This window comes from Mobula birostris, chromosome 31 (genome assembly GCF_030028105.1).
Source record: "Mobula birostris isolate sMobBir1 chromosome 31, sMobBir1.hap1, whole genome shotgun sequence".
Taxonomy (NCBI): domain Eukaryota; kingdom Metazoa; phylum Chordata; class Chondrichthyes; order Myliobatiformes; family Myliobatidae; genus Mobula; species Mobula birostris.
Genome location: NC_092400.1, coordinates 5,002,629 through 5,024,386, shown reverse-complemented (window position 1 = coordinate 5,024,386; position 21,758 = coordinate 5,002,629). Strand labels below are relative to the sequence as shown.

At 39.8% G+C, this 21,758-nt stretch overlaps 1 protein-coding gene across 1 annotated transcript in view; it reads right to left on the bottom strand.

Annotated features, from left to right (window-relative positions):
• Positions 1 to 11,005, bottom strand: part of unc119b (unc-119 lipid binding chaperone B) — a 64,246-nt gene extending 53,241 nt beyond the window's left edge. The window contains exon 1 of the mRNA XM_072247595.1: positions 10,625 to 11,005. Coding sequence (XP_072103696.1) covers positions 10,625 to 10,811 — 187 coding nt within the window. The 5' untranslated portion in view covers positions 10,812 to 11,005. The remainder of the gene's footprint in view (positions 1 to 10,624) is intronic.
• Between the last annotated feature and the right edge of the window lie 10,753 nt (positions 11,006 to 21,758).

Sequence of the window (21,758 nt, the reverse complement as noted above, 5' to 3'; positions counted from 1 at the left end):
GGAGAAGGGGGGGGGGGAGCCCAGAGGATGGACAATAATGGATGGGGTACGAGGGGGAGGTGGGACATTAACGGAAGTTAGAGGAGTCAATGTTCATGCCATCAGGTTGGAGGCTACCCAGAGGGAATACAAGGTGTTGTTCCTCCAACCTGAGTGTGGCCTCATCTTTACAGTAGAGGAGGCCGTGGATAGACATACCAGAATGGGAATGGTACGTGGAATTAAAATGTGTGGCCACTGGGAGATCCTGCTTTCTCCGGCAGACAGAGTGTAGGTGTTCAGCGAACCCGCCTTCCAGTCTGTGTCGGGTCTCGCCAATATATAGAAGGCCGCATCGGGAGTACCGGACGCAGTATATCACCCCAGCCGGCTCACAGGTGAAGTGTCACCTCACCTGGAAGGACTGTCTGAGGCCCTGAATGGTAGTGAGGGAGGAAGTGTAAGGGCATGTGTAGCACTTGTTTCGCTTACAAGGATAAGTGCCAAGAGGGAGATCAGTGGGGAAGGATGGGGGGGACGAATGGACAAAGGAGTCACGTAGGAAGCAATCCCTGCTGAAAGTGGGGGGGGGTGGAGGGAAAGATGTGCTTAGTGGAGGGATCCCGTTGGAGGTGGCAGAAGTTACGGAGAATTATACGTATCCAAATACACCATTCTGGAAACTATGAAGTTTATTGTTTTTTTACAACACCATACATTTTTAAACCAAGTTTCTCACTTATTCTTTCACATCGCTGTTATATGGAGGACATTTATATTTAAATTTAGAATAAACTGAATTGGGATAAAAATTCACCACCAGGCCTTCACTACACAATTGCCTCATTAAATAATAATAAAGAACATTTAAGCTTCTTTACAATGCAAGTACAGATACTTATGGTGGTAGGAATGAGGGAACAAGAGACAATGTTAAGTGTCCATTATAGTAAAAAAAAGTTATTGCTACTAAATGTTGCTTCTTTGCTTAAATTTACCCATCCTACACCTTCCCCCGAAATCTCTTTCGATAAAGGAATGTTATTTCTCCTAGACTACAATAATTCAATTTACCACTTATGAGAAATAAGTGCCATATGAATTCCACTTATACATTTTAAATAATTAAAACATCTCACAAATTACCATGATGTCACATAGCTAACTTAAAATGTTGCTATAAAAACTTGATCTAGTCAATGCTCTCTAATACTATGGGATTCCCTTAAATCATGACAAGATAGGCCAAAGCCAGCATGGTTTCCTGAAAGGAAAATCCTGCCTGACTAACTTACTGCAACTCTTTGAGGAAATTACAGGCAGGGTAGACAAAGGAGATGCAGTAGAGGTGGTCTTATTATTGTTCATATTGCTTACTGCTTCATAGTGATTTGGTACAGTTCAAAATACTGTCTTTTCAGATACACAAAACCTATAAATGTGTGCTGTACATAACTGCACTGCAAGATGCCTTTCAGTTTGTCGGGCTACACCACTATCATCTTGTGCTTAACTGAAGTTGTTTGTAAATGACTTATTTTCTTAACTAATAAATTGTCATGGCACTAGTCCAGACTAATTAACATCAAAATGAATGACAACATAGGACCCTGAACTTGAGTTCTCACTTGCAACCTGGCAAGATTGCAGTGAGCTATTTGGAGTGACCTCAAGCACTAGCAAGGTTATATTTAGACTGAGAGAATCAAGGCTCAGCAGACAAAGAGGATTTCTGAAATCGCAATCATCATCAGGTTTTGTACAAATACATTACAGGTACTGGCTGTACCAAAAATTAAAGCTCCATGATTATTTCAGACAAGGTTTTGCACACTCTTGAGCCAGGATTTCAGTGAAGATTTAGCATTAGTTTTCTCATTCCAGTTTCAAAATTAGTAAAAGAATGTACAACACACCCTGCCCGCCATGTAGCTGCAGTTTATGATTCTCAAACCCCAAATTTCACTAAGCTAAATATAGTAAAGTCAACATTGTCAGTCAGTATTTTATTAAACTGACAAATAGATCACAATGTAGTGCTTTAAGAACAGTAAGCAACTTTCCAAATGTAACAGAATATTGCAAGTGGTGACACACATATGATTATTTCAGAACTTGAATTTAAGTATAATTCCATCTTTATGAAATCTTCCCATGCTAAGCATATAAAATAAGCCCAGTAATGAAATAATCGAACAAGAAAAGGCACTGCAGCACTTCTACTTTTTGCTCAGATTCAGCATGACATCTAAAACTTGAATAATCATCAGTAGAATCACAGTGGAGAGCATACTAACTGGCTGCATCCCAGCCTGGTATGGGAATACCAAGGTCCTTGGAAAAAAAAGTAATGGATACAGCCCAGTCCCCACCATTGGTAAAGCCCTCCCCACCGTTAAACAGATCTACGAGGAGCACTATCACAGAAAAGCAGTTATCTGTCAAGGCCCACCACCATCTAGGTCATGCTTTCTTCTTGCTGTTGCAATCAGGAAGGAGGTACAGGGGCCTCAGGAACCATGCCACCAGGTTCAAGAACAGTTATTACCCCTCAACCATCAATCAGGCTTTTGAGGTTATTCAGGAGATAACTTCACTCAGCTTCCTTCATCCTATGGACTCTTTATCTCATGCTTTCAATATTTATTGCTTACAGATTATTTCTTTTATTTTCCTTTCTGTATTTGCAGTTTGTTCTTTTTGCACACTGATTGTTTGCCCATCCTATTTGGGGCAGTCTGCAATGATTCCATTATGTTTCTCGCACCTACTGTGAATGTCCACAAGAAAATGAATCTCAGGATCGTATATGGTGACATATATGTACTTTGTTAACAATAGTAGTTTTAGATTAGCAGCATCGAATCACAGCATGATGGTTCTGATGAAAGATCATCAACTTGAAATTTTAATTCTGCTATTCCATCCACAGATGCTGCGTGATCTGCTCAGCATTTCCAGTATTTTTTTGGTTTATTCTCACATTTATGCTACAAGCAATAATTCACTTTGGGGCGATTTTTCTTGGGAGTGTGATGGTAGATTAAACATACTAAGAATGATAAACAAACAGTCTACCAACTAATCAAGTACAACAGAATGCTATGAACATTTGAAAGCCATGCCTCATTCAGCTGCCAAAAGATGCTGGTAACCATCTCCATTAGGCCAAAGTAAGTTTGACGCCTCCATTGGTTGAGGGTCATCATGGATGCATCCTAGCTGACATATGCACACCAAGACAATACAATATGGAGAACCAGCCTGTGAAGCAGACTTCCACAACCCCCATACAGCCAGTGAATTCAAAGGTACAGAGACAGATATAGTTTGGCGCCAGTGGCATTGCAGGAGTTGCCAGACAGCGTTGAACTCAACGTGAGACTGCCTAGGGACTCCAGCTCCAGATTTTCCCTCAGGGTTTACTCCCAAAACCTTCCCCATGAGTGGATATAGCCGCAAGGCATATATAATTTCAGCATAAGCTTAATGTTACTTATGCTGAAATAGATTTGACTCCACCTCCTCACAAAACTCTGGCCCCTCATGAAATATCAAAAGATAGAATGAGACATCAACAATCAAATCTCCAACCTTTCCAGAAAGCGAGTACGATGTAACACACTAAGGATAGAAGACTGTTGAGTTGAAAGGACTAAAAAGTTCAAGAAAGGTGCCAATCTGAAACAAAATTCCTGCTGTGATAACTAATCAGCTTGTAAGCATAATTTTCTCCTTTGATCTGAAAGCAATACATTATAAGTGCAGTCACTGATTTACTGATTCTATAACCAATCACACTCCCACATTTAGCTAAATTTAGTTGAGCAGTGTTAATGTCATTGTGATTACTGTATTTTAATAACGTATGTGCTCAGAATATTTGATAGCTTGTTACTTTGTGCTATGCCAAGTCTCTGACATTTAACAAATGCACTTAAATCAATCTTTCAGTAGCACTAAATGACAAAAAATTCATGCCCAAATGTACAAGTTTGTAAATTATAGGCCAGAAATGCACAGTAATTCACAGCAGGTGCAGCTTCAATTAGCTACCAAATGTCAAGTTAACTTTGCTAAATACTATCAAAGAAAATAATGCAAAGTAAATAAACACTGATGTTGGAAGCCATGAAAAATATCTCAAGTTAAACAGCTAGTTCTCCATAATGAATAAAAACTTAAAACGTCCATTACATGCTGATCAGAGATAAGGACTGATATCAATCTACTGAAGAAAACTGCCTTCTGCAACTCTCAACCATAATATTACGCACTAATTTCACTAAGCTGCAAACTAAGACATCTTCTATCTCAGTATCAGAATGATCAACTAAATTGCAGCTATCACAAGATTAACGCAGAAAACAATCATCAGGCAGTCCTTCAGCACAGTTTTTGAAAGAAAATAATTCTAACTTTCGAAATGAAGGTAGACAATCAAATTATCTTGGATGTATTCCAACTTTTCAGCACCAAGGGTGCAACAAGCAGACTCTACTCAAAAAATTCTTCAATGATCTAAGAACAGTCTGTTAAAGAACGCCATATACAATTTTCTTTTGAGCTTTATCACCTCTCCCAAAACTGCTTCATCATGGAATCTCATTAGTGCATCAAACCGTTTATATATAATCTGCATGGTAATTGTCAGCAGCTGTTTACTACATAGAATATATCATGACTCCATTATATATAAGCATGCATTTTCCACAGACATAACTCCACTGCAATCAGAAGCAGATTTTCTGAACTGAAAATACAAGCACAACCCTCAAGATTAGTCTGGCTAACTCGAAAGAGGTGAAAGAGGCGAGTAATGCATGCTTACTATCAAATTTACACACAGAGTACTTATTCTGTTCACTAAGAAACTTATTCCTCATTCAAAAATGTAATCATGATTATAGTAGAAAATACCCTTTCACTCAGTTTTAGAAAATATAAACAAAAACATTTATTTTGCAAAGACAAGGCACTGCTGATCCAGCTCCGTTTACTTCAAATAAGCCAACACAAATAACAATACAGAAATCACGAAATTTTTTAAATTACTATGCTTCACACTCTTGCATCTATTTATAATAAGTAATGACTGTGCAAAATGATTTTGCCAAACTTATTTAATCATTGATGCAAATTTAAATAACAGATTTGTTTTTAATTTTTGGGCAGTAACAATATTATTGCTGCATACAGCTTCCATAAAACCAAAACAAAAGTATAACTCGAACAATCAAGAACAACAGACAATAGACAATAGGTGCAGGAGAAGGCCACTCAGTCCTTCGAGCCAGCACCGCCATTCACTGTGATCATGGCTGATCATCCACAATTTCCTGCCCTCTCCCCATATCCCTTCACTCCACTATCTTTATGAGCTCTATCTAACTCTTTCTTGAAAGAATCCAGAGAATTGGCCTCCACTGCCTTCTGAGCATTCAACAGAACCACAACGCTCTGTGTTAAAAAGTTTTTACTCAACAGAACCTGTGAAGAGTAGGTGATGTGGTCTTTTGAACTTTCTTTACCATTAAAGGTGGCAAAGTTGTGCAACAGGTAACACTCCTGCCTTATAATTCCTGCATATTGGGTTCAATCCTAACCTCCAGTAATGTACATGGAGTTTGCACATTCTCACTACGACCCCATAGGTTGTCCTCACTTTCCTCTCACATCCCAAAGGCATATTTGTTGATATGCTAATTGTCACTGTCAATTACCCTTGGTATAGTTAGGTGTGGAGTGATCATCATGAGAGAGAATAGGTTACAGGGAAATAAGTAAAGGGAACAAGATTAATTAGGTTGCTGGAAGAGCCAATTTAGACTAAATGGACAAGTAGCTTCCCTTTATTTCCTGCGCAAATCTAGAATATAGAAAATTTAAGTCATCTGACCAAACAACTACTGATGTTCCAATCTATTAATGTTTGATCCTACTTGGTCACAGCTTTGTCCATTCACTTCATCTATTCATATTTCTTTATATTTTAACACTTCTTACAATACTATTCATCTTTGAGTTTCTGAAAAATTTGAATATATGAATTTCTCACTCATCTAAGTAGTTTGATTTTTTTTTCGTGTATTTGCCCATTATCTCCTGTAAGCCTCATTTCTCCCTGACCTAGCCAACAATTTTCTTTTAATTCTACGATCTTTAATGTTAGCTGATAGACTTTTCAGGGACTTCATCAAATACCTTCTAGAATGTGATATAGGAGTTCCCAGTTCACTTAATAGTTAACTCCACAGCACAATAGAGCATTGGATAGCGTCACACAATTGCAATGTTCTGTGATCACATGGGTTTCCTCCTGTGCTGCAGTTTCTTTCCATAACCCAAGGACTTTCAGTTTACTAGTTTAGTTGGCTACTATAAGTTGCCCCTAATGAGTAGACCAATGGTAGGGTCAGAGTAGATTTGATGGAAATGAGAGGAAAATAAAATAAGTGCTTTACGAGTACACCCTCAAGAGACCAAAGACCTGTTTATATGCTGTACAACTCCTTAACATATGCATTTGCCAGAATTTCAAAGGTTACAGAATGGAAGGAGGCCATTTGGCCCATTGTGCCCATGTCAACTCAATGTGCAATCTATCTCATCTCACTTCCACACTCTCTCACCATAGCCTTGCATTTTTTCCCCCTTTCAAGCCCTTTTCCTGTCGCCTTAAAAAACATTTGATTGGTTTAATAGCTGTGGCTTTCCCCACGTGATTCCTTGCTCGCTTTCTATTCAGTAAAAATGCTCCCAAGATGCTTAGTCCTTAGTTACAGATTCCAGTAATTTCCCAAAAGCTACTAAGCTAACTGATCTACAAATCCCTGCATTGATCCTCTTTACTTAAATGGCAAAGTGGCATTGTTCAACCACCTAATCAAAAAAGATACTCTAAAGAACTTATTGGGTATACGCAATGTGCTGTTTGTCCTCCAAAAACAAAAGTGTTGCACTTTTAACATAGCAAAATATTCCTAGCCCCTTCTAAAATTTAAAGTCACAAAAAATAAAAACTTGATTAAAAGCATAGCCTGAGGGTAACTTCTAAGGGAAAAAAAAACTTAAAGGAAGGTAGAGAGATAATGGAAGGGAGTCATGGTTTTTAAGATTTTGGCAACTCAAAGCATTGCTAAAGGTGGAACACTTAAACTTGGGAATGCTCAGAGGGCAGCCAGATCAGCGAGGCATAGTCCTGGAAAAAATGACCAAGATATGGAGCAGAGCAGACATGAAAGCAAGTGTGAAATCCTTATAATTAGTGAAGGAACCAGAGAGGGGTGGATAAGAAGTGTCAAGGCAAAAGGACAAGGATTTTCAGTAACATCAACTTAGCAATGGGTAGAATGAAGGTGAGTGACCAGGAGTACTTTAAAACAGTTGAACAAAGGAATACATAAGATATTCGGTGGGAGGTGAGCTAGGATGGAGGGCTTTCCAGCAAACATCATTGGTAAAAGAATGGATACGCTTATTAAGGGTCATCTTGAGGTCAATGGTGTTACACTAATATTGCAAACTAGCTGGTTCAGTTCCTGAGATTCCAGGGAGAGAATGTAGTTGACGTTTAGGGAACAGAGCTTGGGGTCTGAAAACAACAGACTTCTGAATATTCCAAAGAAGAAATTTCAGCTCCCATGAGCAGCCATACAATTTAAAGATAGTAGACTGGTAACAATGAGGTAGGGCTCAGTGGCAACAACACGTATATGAAGCATGGTTGTATACTCTGTAGACACGAGAATGGAAACTTTGACCATGACTACAGCTAAACAACATGCAGGGATACATGTGCTGTGAAACTTCACAACACTTGGCAGTACTCTGGCAGGACAGAAACCTTATTGAAAGAATTCAACTCTTGGAATGAGGGGCATAAAATCTGAGCGGTTACATCACATTTAAAAACTTTCAAGAAACAGACAAATGAGGTGTGGTTTCCAAAAAGAATTTTAAATGGGTGACAGACTTGAAGAAACTGGTATAATAACTGTTGAAAGAAAACTTAATACCTAAACCTGGAGCCAGAGAGAAGTTGAATGGTTAGCAGTTTAGTGGAAATAAAGTCAAGAAAATAGTAGATGGATCATGCGTACAAGATGAGCATGAAGAAGGGGGGTAGGGGGAGGGGGAGAAAATAGGGAAAGGTGATCATAATGAATTACAAAGTTTGATCTGGGGGGGGGCTGCTTCAATCTTAGAGGAAAAGAGCTCCATGAACAACAGCAAGTATTGTGATGAGATTGGAGGAGTCAAGGGCAGAAGGATTAAATAAAAATACTTCCTTTAGGACACTCAGAATGGAACCATCTGGTCAGAGGATTTATTTTCAGTATCTTTATCTTCTTAATTATTTTTAATTTTATTTCAGTCAAGTTTGGAGAGTTCCTTTATCCGATTTAACAGTAGTTTCCATGGGATGTCTTACTCCAATGTAAATATTTTGAAATCTAGTTATTTAACATGCCTGCCATTTCCTTGTTTTACCAAATACAATATTACTGTTGTAATTTTTAAAAGCAATTCCCCTAGCTCCTCTGTTTCTTCCCATATCCCAAAGATCTGCTGGATGGTAGGTTAATTATCTACTGTAAATTACTGTATAGGTGTGTGGCAGGAGAATTGAGACAATTGACACATATGCAAGAAAGAACAGTTACAGGAAAATAAGTGGGGGAACCTGACCAATAGAATTGGCAGAGATTCAACAGGCCATCAATAAATAAGAATGAGGTCCCAAACAATTCCACCCCCCAAACAAAATCTGTAGGATTGTATTGATCTTGCTATCACTAACTTTTTTTCTGACTCCTTATTTCCATCTTTATATCTCCCAGTCCCACATCATGTTAAATTGTCCTTTGATCACCAAACACAAATCTGTTGTTTTATACAAAAAAAAAGCTGGAGGAATTTAGCAGGTCAAACTTCATCTGCCTTCCACCCACTCTTATCTGTCACTATCAATCACCCACTAGCCACCATAGCCCAACTCCACCTCTCACCCACCTGGCTCAATCTGTCCATCATATCCTTCCTCACCTGGTTCCACCTATCAGCTCCTGCCTCACACTTCCTCTCACTTCTTTATTCTATTTCTACTTTACTGATGAATGCCTTATTCCAACTATCCTTTTGTCTCTACAGATGCAGCCTGACCCACTATGTCCCCCAACAGTGTGTATTTTCCTCCAGATTCCAGCATCTGCAGTATTTCTTGTACTGCTATTGTTTTATACATTGAGATATTTCTGGCTTCTGATGGGCAGACTTTGTTCTGTCATATAGAAGTCAACCTTTTCGAAACAGGATCTTAGAAGCTGTTTTAAGCTTCCCTTTTGAATGCTAATCATGTTGAAGTCAGCTTTACAGAGACCCAGAAACTGTTTTATATTTGGCTTTCGTGCACTTATGGCTGCTCTGTAACCTCTACAAGGAGGTGCTAACCAAAAAGGAAAAACATTATGCACAGCTGTTGAAATAACTTGAAAATGCATGGGCATGCTGCAAATGCTGCTTTCATTTCTACTTTTTCCAAGGTTCATTACTTATCACTAGTCTGTACCCGCATTATCAAAGAAAATGCTTAAATAACGTTAAGTGTATGGCAGTGAATTGTAAATTAAGTTCCGTCTTTTAGTGGAAAGGGAAGGAAGCAAAAGAAACCATGTTATGACAAGTTCACTATAATTAAGGTGTTTCAAATTTTGAATTTAAAAATCACTTTCCAACAGCATGGTTCACAAGGTTCATTATATCCATTAAATAGTCAACATTGAATCAGCAATGATTAAAGTGAAAGACACAACAATGAAAGTAATTTTGAAGTACTGACCAAGGCCAAAATTGTAACTTTTCCCCACACGATTCGCAGTTTGTCTGGATGTCTGCAATAGTCTTGCTTATAGAACAGATTACTTCCTAATTATCCAACTCCGCCATGAACGGGCTCAAGCCCGGTACGAAAGGAGGGTCGGATATGGGGCTAGCTACCCCAATCCGTAAAAAATTCATAGCTATAGAAACGCCAAAAGCATCTTCAAAAACCTCATCTCTGGGAGAGGAATGATTTTCGCCCAGAAGACGTACACCAAGAAGATAGGCTGTACCTGGGGACAACTTGAAAGACTGGCCCAGGACAGAAGACTCTGGCGAGCTGCTGTCGGCGGTAGTAATAGGCGTTAATAAATATCTTAAGTAAGGTATTTACTAACGCCTATTGCATAAGCAACTGTATTTAAAGTTACATGTAACGCTAATTTAACAGTTTGCCCACTGCGGAAATTCAACTGAACAAAGCATTTATCTTTAAAAGAGTTGATAATGGAGAAAGGGGTGGCTTCATGGCTAGACATCTTCCACGACCCTTCTCACTACCGACCTCGTATTACGGCGAATCGCTAATTCTGAAGCAAATGGGCAGCGCGGCTTCTTTTAATCGGGGTATACTAATTTAACACGAACATGCATCAAGGGTGTTAAATGGGGAGGAGGAGATTCACTGCAGTTAGGTTATCAAACACTTGGCCCTAGTGCTGGGCTCTGATAGGGAACCAGTCCGGGGCCTAATTGAAGGTAACCGCTGGACACCCACAACCACCCACCGGCCGCCGGTTGCGAGGTTGGAGCCGACACTTACTCTCGGTGGCACTCTGTAGGCACAGCACGTTGAGCGGGTTGATGCAGTCCTTCTGCAGCAGCTCGGCCTCGGTGACCGGAGTCAAGCCATCGGGCTCTGGGTTCTTTCTGCTCTTTATCCTATTGAGCACGCTGCCGCCCTGCTTCTTCATCTCGTTCCCGTCCGCCTGGTTATCCGAGTTGCTCATCTCAGTAGCGGCCCAGGGAGGGACGGGGAAAGGGTGAGGGGGAGGAGGAGGTGTGTGAGTTAACTTCAGACCGCTAGCGGCCAACGCCTCGAGCTTTTTTCTCCCCCCTCCCGGGTCTCTCCCTCAGCAACGCTCAGTCGCCTTTCCTGCCGCCCAGTCCAGCCACCCCGGGAGCCCGATGTTAAAATGGCGGCTGGTTGGTAAGACTCGGTATCTATGGAGAGGCGGCGCTGGGGTCGCCAAGGGGTTACCGGCAGCCAATGGGACGCCGACCCCGGTTCGGCGGTAAACTGCAGGACGCCTTCCCAGTGCACCCTGTCTACCTCTGTGGTGCTCATTCTTCTTCTTTTTAACTCTTAACCTTTATTCTTTTGGCTCTACCGTATCTTAAAAAGCCGAGAGCAGCTAAAAGTGGTGGATGGATGTGGGGATCTAGACATGGGGATTTAGCCCTGGTAGACACTAAATCATCCCCCAATAATACGTGCAGATAATCAAGGAGTTATAGGAAATGAATAATTTAAAACAGTATCTATTATTGTGGGTAAAAAAATAACTAAATTAACAGGGCTAAAGGCCCGCATCATTGGGTGCTAATGGAAGTAGCTGCAGGGATAGTGAATGCATCTGTTGTACACTATCCGCTGGATTCTGTAGAGCTGCAGGAGAATGAGAAAACTGGAAATATAACACTATTTAAAAAAAAGGGGGGCACGAAGTAAAATAGTTGGCCTCACGTTTGCTATTAGGAATGCTGTAATCTATTATCAAGGATATTTCGAAAAACGTAACACAATAACGTAGAGATATTATAGTTTTAGGAAAAGAGAAATCCTATTGACAACGTAGACAAGATGTTGGAGGACCTCAGCAGATCAGGCAACACTCTCAATCCAAAACGTCAACTGTTTGTTCTTCTCTCACCTGCTGAGTTCCTAGAAAAATTTGTATGTGTGGCCCTAGATTTCCAGCACCTGCAGAATCTCTTGTGTATATCCTGTTTGCTTTCATTCTTTGAAGATGTAACAGATAAGCAAGTTAATTACTGCAGAATTTTCTGTTATCTGGTGATTGAGGTATCATGAGGAATTTGGAAAATGTTATGTGTAGATGCTCTCACTGATGTCACCTTAGTATATTCCTGTTGGGGAGAAAAAGTCCCCTGCATAAATCTCCAATTGTTGATTCTTTAATGTATGATTAACTTGAAGAGAGATTTAAAGGTTGACATCTTACTAATTGAATTTATGCTGCCTTATGTAAGTAAAGCAAAAGGTTAAATATCAAACAGAGTCAGAATCTGCTCCACTGCATTATAAATCTTTTGGCAAATAAATTACTAAAGTGTCATTGACTCTTGGGAACTGTGTCAGAAACAATGTGTGATTTATGTTCTGTAAATAACTTATTTTTGCCTTGTACAATGTTAACATGTTGCAGTGTTTTTTTAAAGTTATGTGATAATCTTTTGTACACTATTCTATGCTTTCAAATTAATTTACTATGGTTAATGTAAAATAATTAAAATTATAAAACTTGGCACACTGACCCCCCCTTCTCTTAAGTTGCTATATAATGCTTAACCATTTCAAGTTTGCTATGCTTTATTCTCTGCCAGAACTGTGAGCTATTCTAAAATAGTTTGAATACAAAAAATTAAATCCCAAGTTCCTCTTCAGCATTAAAAGAGATCCATTCAAACTTCTGCATCTTGTCTTTCCATCTCATATCCAATGCAATAAGCTCACAGTTTCCCAAGATTGACTCCATTAAGGCAACTTTTTCAGCGCCTGCTTTCTCTGACCCATCTCCCTGTCTAAATATTTTGCATTTTTCCCTCCCTTACTGACTACAAAATGATTTATTTTATGGGACTCCCTTCTTTCCTGACCCTCTCTATACCCACTTTCTAATCAGTGAACCATCATTCTTTGCAATATCTTTCCAGCTGTTGTCATTGATATCTACTCAAAAAAATCAGTTCAAAATATTTGCCTTAAAATTTGATAATTTAAAACGTTATCAGCATTTCAGTATTCCTGAATAGTAGAGAGGCTCAGTTAATAGAGCTGTGATTTCCTAACTTCATTAGCCTGGGTCCAATCCTGACCCTGTGTGCTGTCTGTGTGAAGTTTGCATTTTCTTTCTCCGGCTATGTCAGTTTCCTTCACATGACTAGATTTCATCCCACATCATAAAGACTTGCTGTTTGGTAGATCACTTGTAAATTTCCTCTGATGTATAAGTGACTAGCAGAATCTGGGTGCATTGAATAGGAATGTGAGGAAAATAAGTAATTAGATTAGTTTAAATGGAGAGTTGACAGTTGACACAGACTTAGTGGGACAAAAAACCTGTTTCTGTGCTATATGACTGTATGTATGAAATTACTTTACTACCTAGTTCCATGACGTTGTGCATTCACTCATCAGGTTCATTACAACACTTAAGCCTGATCTGACCAAATGTATAGACCTGGTCTGTACACACTAGCTGTGTGGTGAAAAAGCACAACCGCACCTCTTTCACCTCAGGCGGTTGAAGAAGTTCAGCAAGAGTCCCCAAATCCTAAATACTTTCTACAGGGGCACAATTGAGAGCATCCTGACTGGCTGTATCACCACCTGTTATGGGAACCGTACTTCCCTCAATTGCAGGTCTCTGCAGAGAGTGGTGCAGACAGCCCATCACATCTGTGGATGTGAACTTCCCACTATTTAGGATATTTACAGCAAATGGTGCGTAAAAAGGGCCTGAAGGGTCATTGGAGACCCGAGTCACCCCAACCACAAACTGTCCCAGCTGCTACCATCCGGGAAACAGTACCGCAGCATAAAAGCCAGGACCAACAGGCTCCGAGACAGCTTCTTCCACCAGGTCATCAGACTGATTAACTCACCCCGACACAATTGTATTTCTAAAGCTATACTGACTGTTCTGTTGTATATCTTACTGTACATACTATTTATTATAACTTACTATAATTTGCACATTGTACATTCAGACAGAGATGCAACATAAAGATTTTTACTCCTCACCTATGTGGAGGATGTAAGAAATAAAATCAATTCAATTCTATTAAAATTAACACATGGCCACCTCCATAACTCTGCTTCATTATTCTTCCTTGTCCTCCCTGGTTTAATGTAATTGTCCATGTCTTTTATCATTTTTTTCCTTTTCCCAGCTTTGAGGAGTTACTCTTACCAGGCATCACCGATTCTGTCCAGAGAGCTCCTAGTGCATCTATAGCAACAACTTTCCTTCCCTTCAAAGTATTGTTAGCTCCAGCATCTGCTCACAAACCGAGCCTTGGGACTCTGTTTTCCCTCAATCTGTACATTAACTCTTCCGCTATTACGTATTGGCCTGTCATTAGCTTTTATAGATATTCTTCTGAAACTAAGCCCTTGTCAACAAAGAACAAAGACTCGCATTTCTTTTTATTTCCCATATTAAAAAAATCTGAAACCTTTATGAAAACAAATTCATAACTTACACATTTCTCCTATAGCTACTCATGTTATAAACCTCCACATGTAACAATTGAATCACACCATCACTCTTGGATCTGTAACAATCTTCATCCACTTTCCAATGACTGTGCTAATGAACATCTATGGAACCTTGAAGTATCTTTCACCCCAAACAAAGCTTCAAATTTCCACCTTCTCGTCAACCATAATTGAACATATCCTGCTTCACAACTTATCTGCATCCAATCTTCTGTAAGACATCTCGCTGATGAGAAATATACTTGAGCCTGTATTCAGTTCTAAACTTAATCATTCACATGCTCTCTTCTATCATTATCTTTGTTATACTCCCAAACAGTACAAAACTTTATTCTAGCCTACATTAGCCTGCTCTCCTTTCATTGACCTAGAATACTTCTCTAATTCTGGATGCGTTAAATATAGAATCACTTTCTTTCCTTTTCGATCACTGCGAGGCTTCACTACATAACCTCTGTAACCTCCCCTAAGCTGTTCTTCTAACTCTGATCCATTACACCCCTCTTTCTTTTTGTGGCAAGAGATTTCTTGACTATCAAACAAATATTCCACATCTTATCTTTTGCCCAAACGTTCAGCCAATTTTCTAAAGCCCTGCCCAAATTCAGCATTCAGTTCCTTTTGCTACCATTTCGTAAACAATTTTAGAGGTTTTTATGCATGAAATATGAACCTTGGCTCTGGGGAAGGTGTGCTTAATTTGTCTGATTTTGTGCTGCAAGTATCTTCACACATGAAAAATAAAATGTATGTCTTAGAAATTCTATGCAACATGCAATTTTTAATGCACAACAAAATAGAATTCTACCAAAAAAAATTATGATGTTCATCACTAGCATATTTAGATTATGAGGACACACAGTCCTCTTTTATTGTCATTTAGTAATGCATGCATTAAGAAATGGTACAATATTTTAGAGATCTTTAATCCAAGTCTTCTGTGCATATGATGTGCATCTGCCCATTAAAGTTCAAAGTACATTTATCGTCAAAGTATGTATACTGTGCACAATCTTGAGGTTTGTCTTCTTGCAGGTAGCCACAAAACACAGAAACACAATAGAATCCATTTTTTAAAAAAACCCACACAGCAAAGACCATAAAACACCCAATATGCAATAAAAATGAACAAATCATGCAAACAACAAAAAAATAAACAAATAACACACAGAACATGAACCATGGTGTCCCTGAAAGTCAGTCCGCAGCCACTGAGCCAGTTCAGCACTGAGGCAAGTGCCAATGGTTGCAGAGCACAACTGCAGAATCATTTCAGTGTTGAAGCGAGTAAACCTCGCAGAGTAGTGAGCTGGACACCAGTTCACCCTTTGCCCTTGGCCTTGACGCCTCGATCGAATCGCACAAATAGTAAAAAAAAATGAACAAAAGCACATGGAACATTAACTGCGGAGTCCCCAAAAGTGAGCTCACAGCTGCAGAGCTCATTCAGCGCTGAGGTGAGTGAATCCCGTCCAGCAGCCCGACGGCTGCAGGGAAACAACTGCCCCTGAATCTAGTGGCATTGGAGCCAGGACTCTTGCACCTCCCACCCGATGGCAGCAACGAAAAGAAAGGGAGACCGGGGACAGTGCTGAACACCTCTTCATTATCTGCTCTCTTCCTCAATGATTTTCATCTTGCTCAGTGTTTAAATTGGTACAGAGTAATGGCACCGACCACAGGTTCATCATCTGCCATCAGGCCTTAATGTAGCGTCAACCCCCAGCAATGGCCACCCCTGCTTTACCTGCACTCCCTAAAGTCTAGTTTGCCGAATCCCCCAGGAGATCACAAAAGTGCCAGATCATTTAGTTTGTTCAAAAGTACAGGCTTAAAAGGGAAATTACAGGCTGCAGACTGCTGCAATCACAGTTCAGAAGAAGAAATAGTTTTGTGAATTGTCTGCAAAATGTTACCATTGTTTACTGGCACTACCTTGCCCAAACAGTATCATCAATCAAAATGAAATCCTTATTTTTGAAATCAAAAGATTAAAGATTAGCTTTATTTGTCATGTGTACATCAAAACATACAGTGAAATGCATAAATTGCTTCAAATCAAATCAGCAAGGATTGTGCTGCGCTGCCCACAGGTGCCGCTATGCTTCTGGCACCAACATAGCATGCCAACAAGCTATTAACCCTATCCTTTAGACCTTTGGATTGTGAGAAGAAACTCAAGCACTGGAGGAAACTCATATGGTCGCAGAGATAATGTACCAACTTCTTACGGACAGTGGTAGGAATTGAACCCCAATCTGTGATCGCTGCACTGTAAAGTGATTGCATTAACTGCTACACCACCATTGTGGAAATAATTCACCATCCACGGGAGTCTCAAGAAAGATGCAAGCCTTAAACTCTGCTCCCCAACTGATTGTCTCCACTGCCCTTTGAGATATCCCTTCACCTTCACATAGTTCCCAGTCTTCTTCGCTCAGTAATTAACCCTTTTTACATGTAATAATATTTCCCAAAGTCCACCCCACTAACAATCTGCTCCACTGATCTCCCTGACCTTTACTCATTTTTCTCCTTTGAAGGCTGGAGATCATAGAGGAAAAGTTTTACAAGAAGAATAATCCATCCATAGCTAAGTAAGGAAGTTAAGGAGAGTATTACATTAAAAGAAACCATGTATTTTGTGCCAATTAAATAGCATCCCAGAAACTTGCAAGATCTTTAAAAAAAATCCAAAGGATTCTAAAACAAAATTAACAGGCCTAAAATTAATTATTCGCCAGAAATATCAGAACAGAAAACTAGAGGTACAAGTACATTAAAAGGAAGAGAGTAGATGGTGAATGTTGGTTTCTTGGAGACTGGAAAATTGATAATGCATTAATTGTGCATAAAATGTATTTCACGTAGTGTTTGTGCCCATCAAATGTCCAAGCTTACCCGGAAACAGGACTGGTCAATTCCTGTTGCATTTTACTCTAATGTGGATGACATTTCTCCGTCAGATTTCATATATGTAATTATTTCATTATTGCACGCTGAGTGCATCTGATTTACAAATAGAAATTGGATCTAAGTGTTGTTCACTAACTGTCAAAGTGAGTGGATTACACATAAAGTTAGGAACAATATCTAGAATGAAGGATACTCACTGATACTACCTACACTTCCTCTCTCACGTTGATTTATGCGTACTGTACTGCACTTTAGTCAACAGGCTGCGCTGTTGTCCTAGTGATTGCTATGGCAGCAGCCTGAACATGGCACAGTGCCCAATCTATAGCACAGGGAGTTTCATTAACTTTCCTGAGCTCCAGTTTACTCTTTCCCTTCTTTACGTTATCCCATTTACTCTTTCCCTTCTTTACGTTATCCCTTCTGTCTCAATTTTCCACTGTGCCTTCCTAAGCCACTCCCTTAAAGCAAGAGTTCCAGTTTAGTAATCTTCCGGACCTGGAGTCCACTTGGCACAGCAGAAGTAGGTGAAAATCAATCAAATTTTTATAACTCTGCATTTGGTAGCTAAATCGCTTGACGTGCAAAAATGGGTGGGAAAGCAAGGTATGAAGAGAATACAAAACGTTTGGAAAGGAGTATAACCTAGGCTAAACAAGGAGACAAATATTTAGTAGATGGACTACTAAAAAGTCTACTGATGCACTGATGTCAAATATTGTGCCTTAATAAGAGAATTGAGGAATGTTTTTACACTTTTTTTTTAGATTATGAGAACACTCAGTCCTCTTTTTATTGTCATTTAATGATACAATGTTTCTCCAGAGTGATATCACAGAAAACAGGACAAACCAAAGACTAACACTGACAGAACCACATAATTATAACATATAGTTACAGCAGTGCAAAGTAATACCATAATTTGATGAAGAACAGACCATGGGTACAGTAATAAAAAGTCTCAAAGTCCCGAGTCGATCGACTTCCGAGTCCCCGACAGCGGCGGCAAAAGGGAGAAACTCCCTGCCATAAACCTCCAGGCACCGTCAACTTGCCAATGCCTTGGAAGCAGCCACCCACAGCTGACACTGAGTCCATCCGTCTGAAAACTTCGAGCTTCTGACCAGCCTCTCCGATACAGCCTCCCGAGCGCCATCCTCTGCTGAGCGCCTTCGACCACTCCCCGGCCGCTGATACACGCAAAGCCGAGGATTTTGGGGCCTTCAGCTCCGGAGATTCCGGTTACCACACAGTAGCAGGGGCAGCGAAGCGGGCATTTCAGAAGTTTTCCAGATGTTCCTCCATGCTCTCACATCTGTCTCCATCAAATCAGAATTGTGCACAGTTGCCTACTTGACAGATAACGAACATCATCACCGAAGTGGCCGCGTGTGCTAATACAAAGCCAGAGAGTCTAATGCTTGGATCTTCTCCAAGATAAGTCCTGCTTTAATAGATGTTTCTGATGTTTGATTGTGTCTCTGACTCTACCTGCCAATCAGACTCTATCCCACCGTTGCTCTTTACCAAAAGCTAACCCTACCACCTGAGTCTCCATGCGCTATTCATCAATTTCCATAACTTCCAACATCTTGATGTCCTCGAGCTCACAACCCATAGTTAGCCCATCCTTGCTGGCTGTATTCCTGCCCCTTTCTGTCCACTTTTTCCCCTCAACACAGCCAACCTGTATTCTATACCTAGATCTATGATGGAAACACTTGTGCAATACAAATAGCATCTCAGCTCTTACATAAAACTGACGTTGTGTCACAATAGCTGTTCAATCCTGAAGGAAGTTTACGTTCCAAACTTTTGGCATTTTCTTATCACAATATGCTATTGCTCCAATGTCTTATATCATTGACTATTATCCTGTTAGAAGCATTGAGTTTGAAACATTTAATTAGTGCTCTTCAAATCCAATGCTCAGTCTCCATTGATTAAAAATTTAAGCCCCTCCTTCTACAAATTCCCCAGTGACATGACAAAGAAAGTTCAACTTGAATCCATGTTTTTCCTTTTCATTAACTACTTGTTTAGAAAGGCTAGTTTAACCCTTCTAGGTGCTTATTATTTAGGTATTCTAAAAAAATCTTCATAATTAAATGATTTCATCAATATACACTGGTCTCTCAGCATCACATAAAACTGGTATGGTGATCATTATTTGTATTGATGAGATATGCAGTATGGAGATAACAAGCATTTTGCTGAACAGCTTTTATTCAGGTTGTTAATTAAATATCCCAGTTCAAGATGTTTCTGACAAAGTTGCACTTCCAGGGATTTAAAAGGACATCACAAGACTAATTAAAGCTATAAATAAAATAAACGTTTCAATGCTTAAGTGGTTAATCAGTACAGTTGGTTCTACAGATATGCAAGGGCAGCCAACTATGCATTGGAATAGTCATATCAAGGTGAAGCAGAGGCCTGGAGGAGATGAGCTAATAAGGTACAAGGTTGTGTAAATGGAGATGGGGTCTCGGAGTGATGGTGTAAATATGTCTACCTCAGCACTGTTGGAAGCATTCATAGTCATAGTCATACTTTATTGATCCCGGGGGAAATTGGTTTTCATTACAGTTGCACCATAAATAATAAATAGTAATAAAACCATAAATAGTTAAATAGTAATATGTAATTTATGCCAGTAAATTATGAAATAAGTCCAGGACCAGCCTATTGGCTCAGGGTGTCTGACCCTCCAAGGGAGGAGTTGTAAAGTTTGATGGCCACAGGCAGGAATGACTTCCTATGATGCTCCGTGTTGCATCTTGGAGGAATGAGTCTCTGGCTGAATGTACTCCTGTGCCCACCCAGTACATTATGTAGTGGATGGGAGACATTATCCAAGATGGCATGCAACTTGGACAGCATCCTCTTTTCAGACACCACCGTCAGAGAGTCCAGTTCCATCCCCACAACATCACTGGCCTTACGGATGAGTTTATTGATTCTGTTGGTGTCTGCTACCCTCAGCCTGCTGCCCCAGCACACAACAGCAAACATGATGGCACTGGCCACCACAGAGATAGCAAGATCCTAAGTAGAAAGTAGAAATAGCAAGATCTTAAGCTAATATGTTCCTGTAAGGATAAAAAGAGTAACATGTGTTGGGAACTTTGGATGTTGAGGGATATTGAAGGTTGGATACAGAGAAAAAAAGGGAATATATGACAAGTCAAGGGAGGTGTGTCAAGATAATAAAATGTGTCGGGAGGCTTTTAGAAAGGAAGTTAGGAAGGTAAAGTAGTCATGAAAAATCATTGGCTGGCAAGGTAAGGGAGAAGTAGGGACATTGAAGACAACCTGGGAATCTGCATGGAGCCAGGAGGTGAAGGGGAGGTCCTAAGTAAATACTTTTCATCTATATTTACAAATGAAACAGGCTTAAACCACAAAATATAGGACTATTTGGCCCATTGAGTCTTTTCCACTACTTGATCATGGTTGATTTATTTTCCCTCTCAAGCCCATTCTCTTGCCTTCTCCCCATAACCTTGGATGACCTTACAAATCAAGGACCTATCAACCTCCACTTTAAATATACCCAATGACCTAGCCTCCGCAGCCGTCTGTGGCAATGAATTCCATGGGTCCACCACCCTCTAGCTAAATAAATTTTACCTCGTGAACTTTGTAGTTGGAGAATTCACAGAAGGGGTAGGTATGACTCTAGCGCAGGTCTCCCTAGATAAAGCAGAGGTACTTAATGTCTTTATCTTTCTTTTTCAATCTTTTTATTAATTTCAAAATATAGAAACAAAACATAGCAATAATACAAATAGTAGGGGATATATTGTTACACTTAAAAAAAGTAATTGCAAAACCAGGTAGTGTAAATTAACAAAGCTCTCAAACGTAGAACTAACCACAGATAATACAAAGCAAAAAAAAAACTGGAAAAAAAAATCATGAAAAAGAAAAAAAAACAAAACAAAAAAAAGCAAACCCCATCCCCCCCCCAAAAAAAATTAATCAACTAAACTAAAAGACTTGGGCAAAACTAACAACTTAAAAATGGAAAAGAAGAAAACCTTAGTGTCGATGACTCCATTCCCCTCCAACAACAGTACAGAGAGATAAAACAAGTTTGGAAATGATCAAATTACATCAAATGAAAATGCTGAATGAATGGCCTCCAAGTTTTTATCTAAAACAGTGGTTTTATCTAAAGCAGTGGTTCCCAACCTGAGGTCCACGGACCCCTTGGTTAATGTTAGGGGGTCCATGGCATAAAAAAGGTTGGGAACCCCTAATCTAAAGATAGATCAATCCACAGCACTGGATGGGATTTACCCCAGGCTACTATGAGAAGAGATTACTAGGGATCTGCTGAGATTTTTAAATCTTCACTTGACACATATTTTAGTTACCACTTGACTGAGGTACAGAAAATGTGGCCCCTCCTTTTCAAAAAAAGACAGCAGGGAAAAGGCTGATAGTTACAGATCTGTGAGCATCATATCAGTGGTGGGGATCATACTGGAAGAAGTTCTGAGGAGAGCAC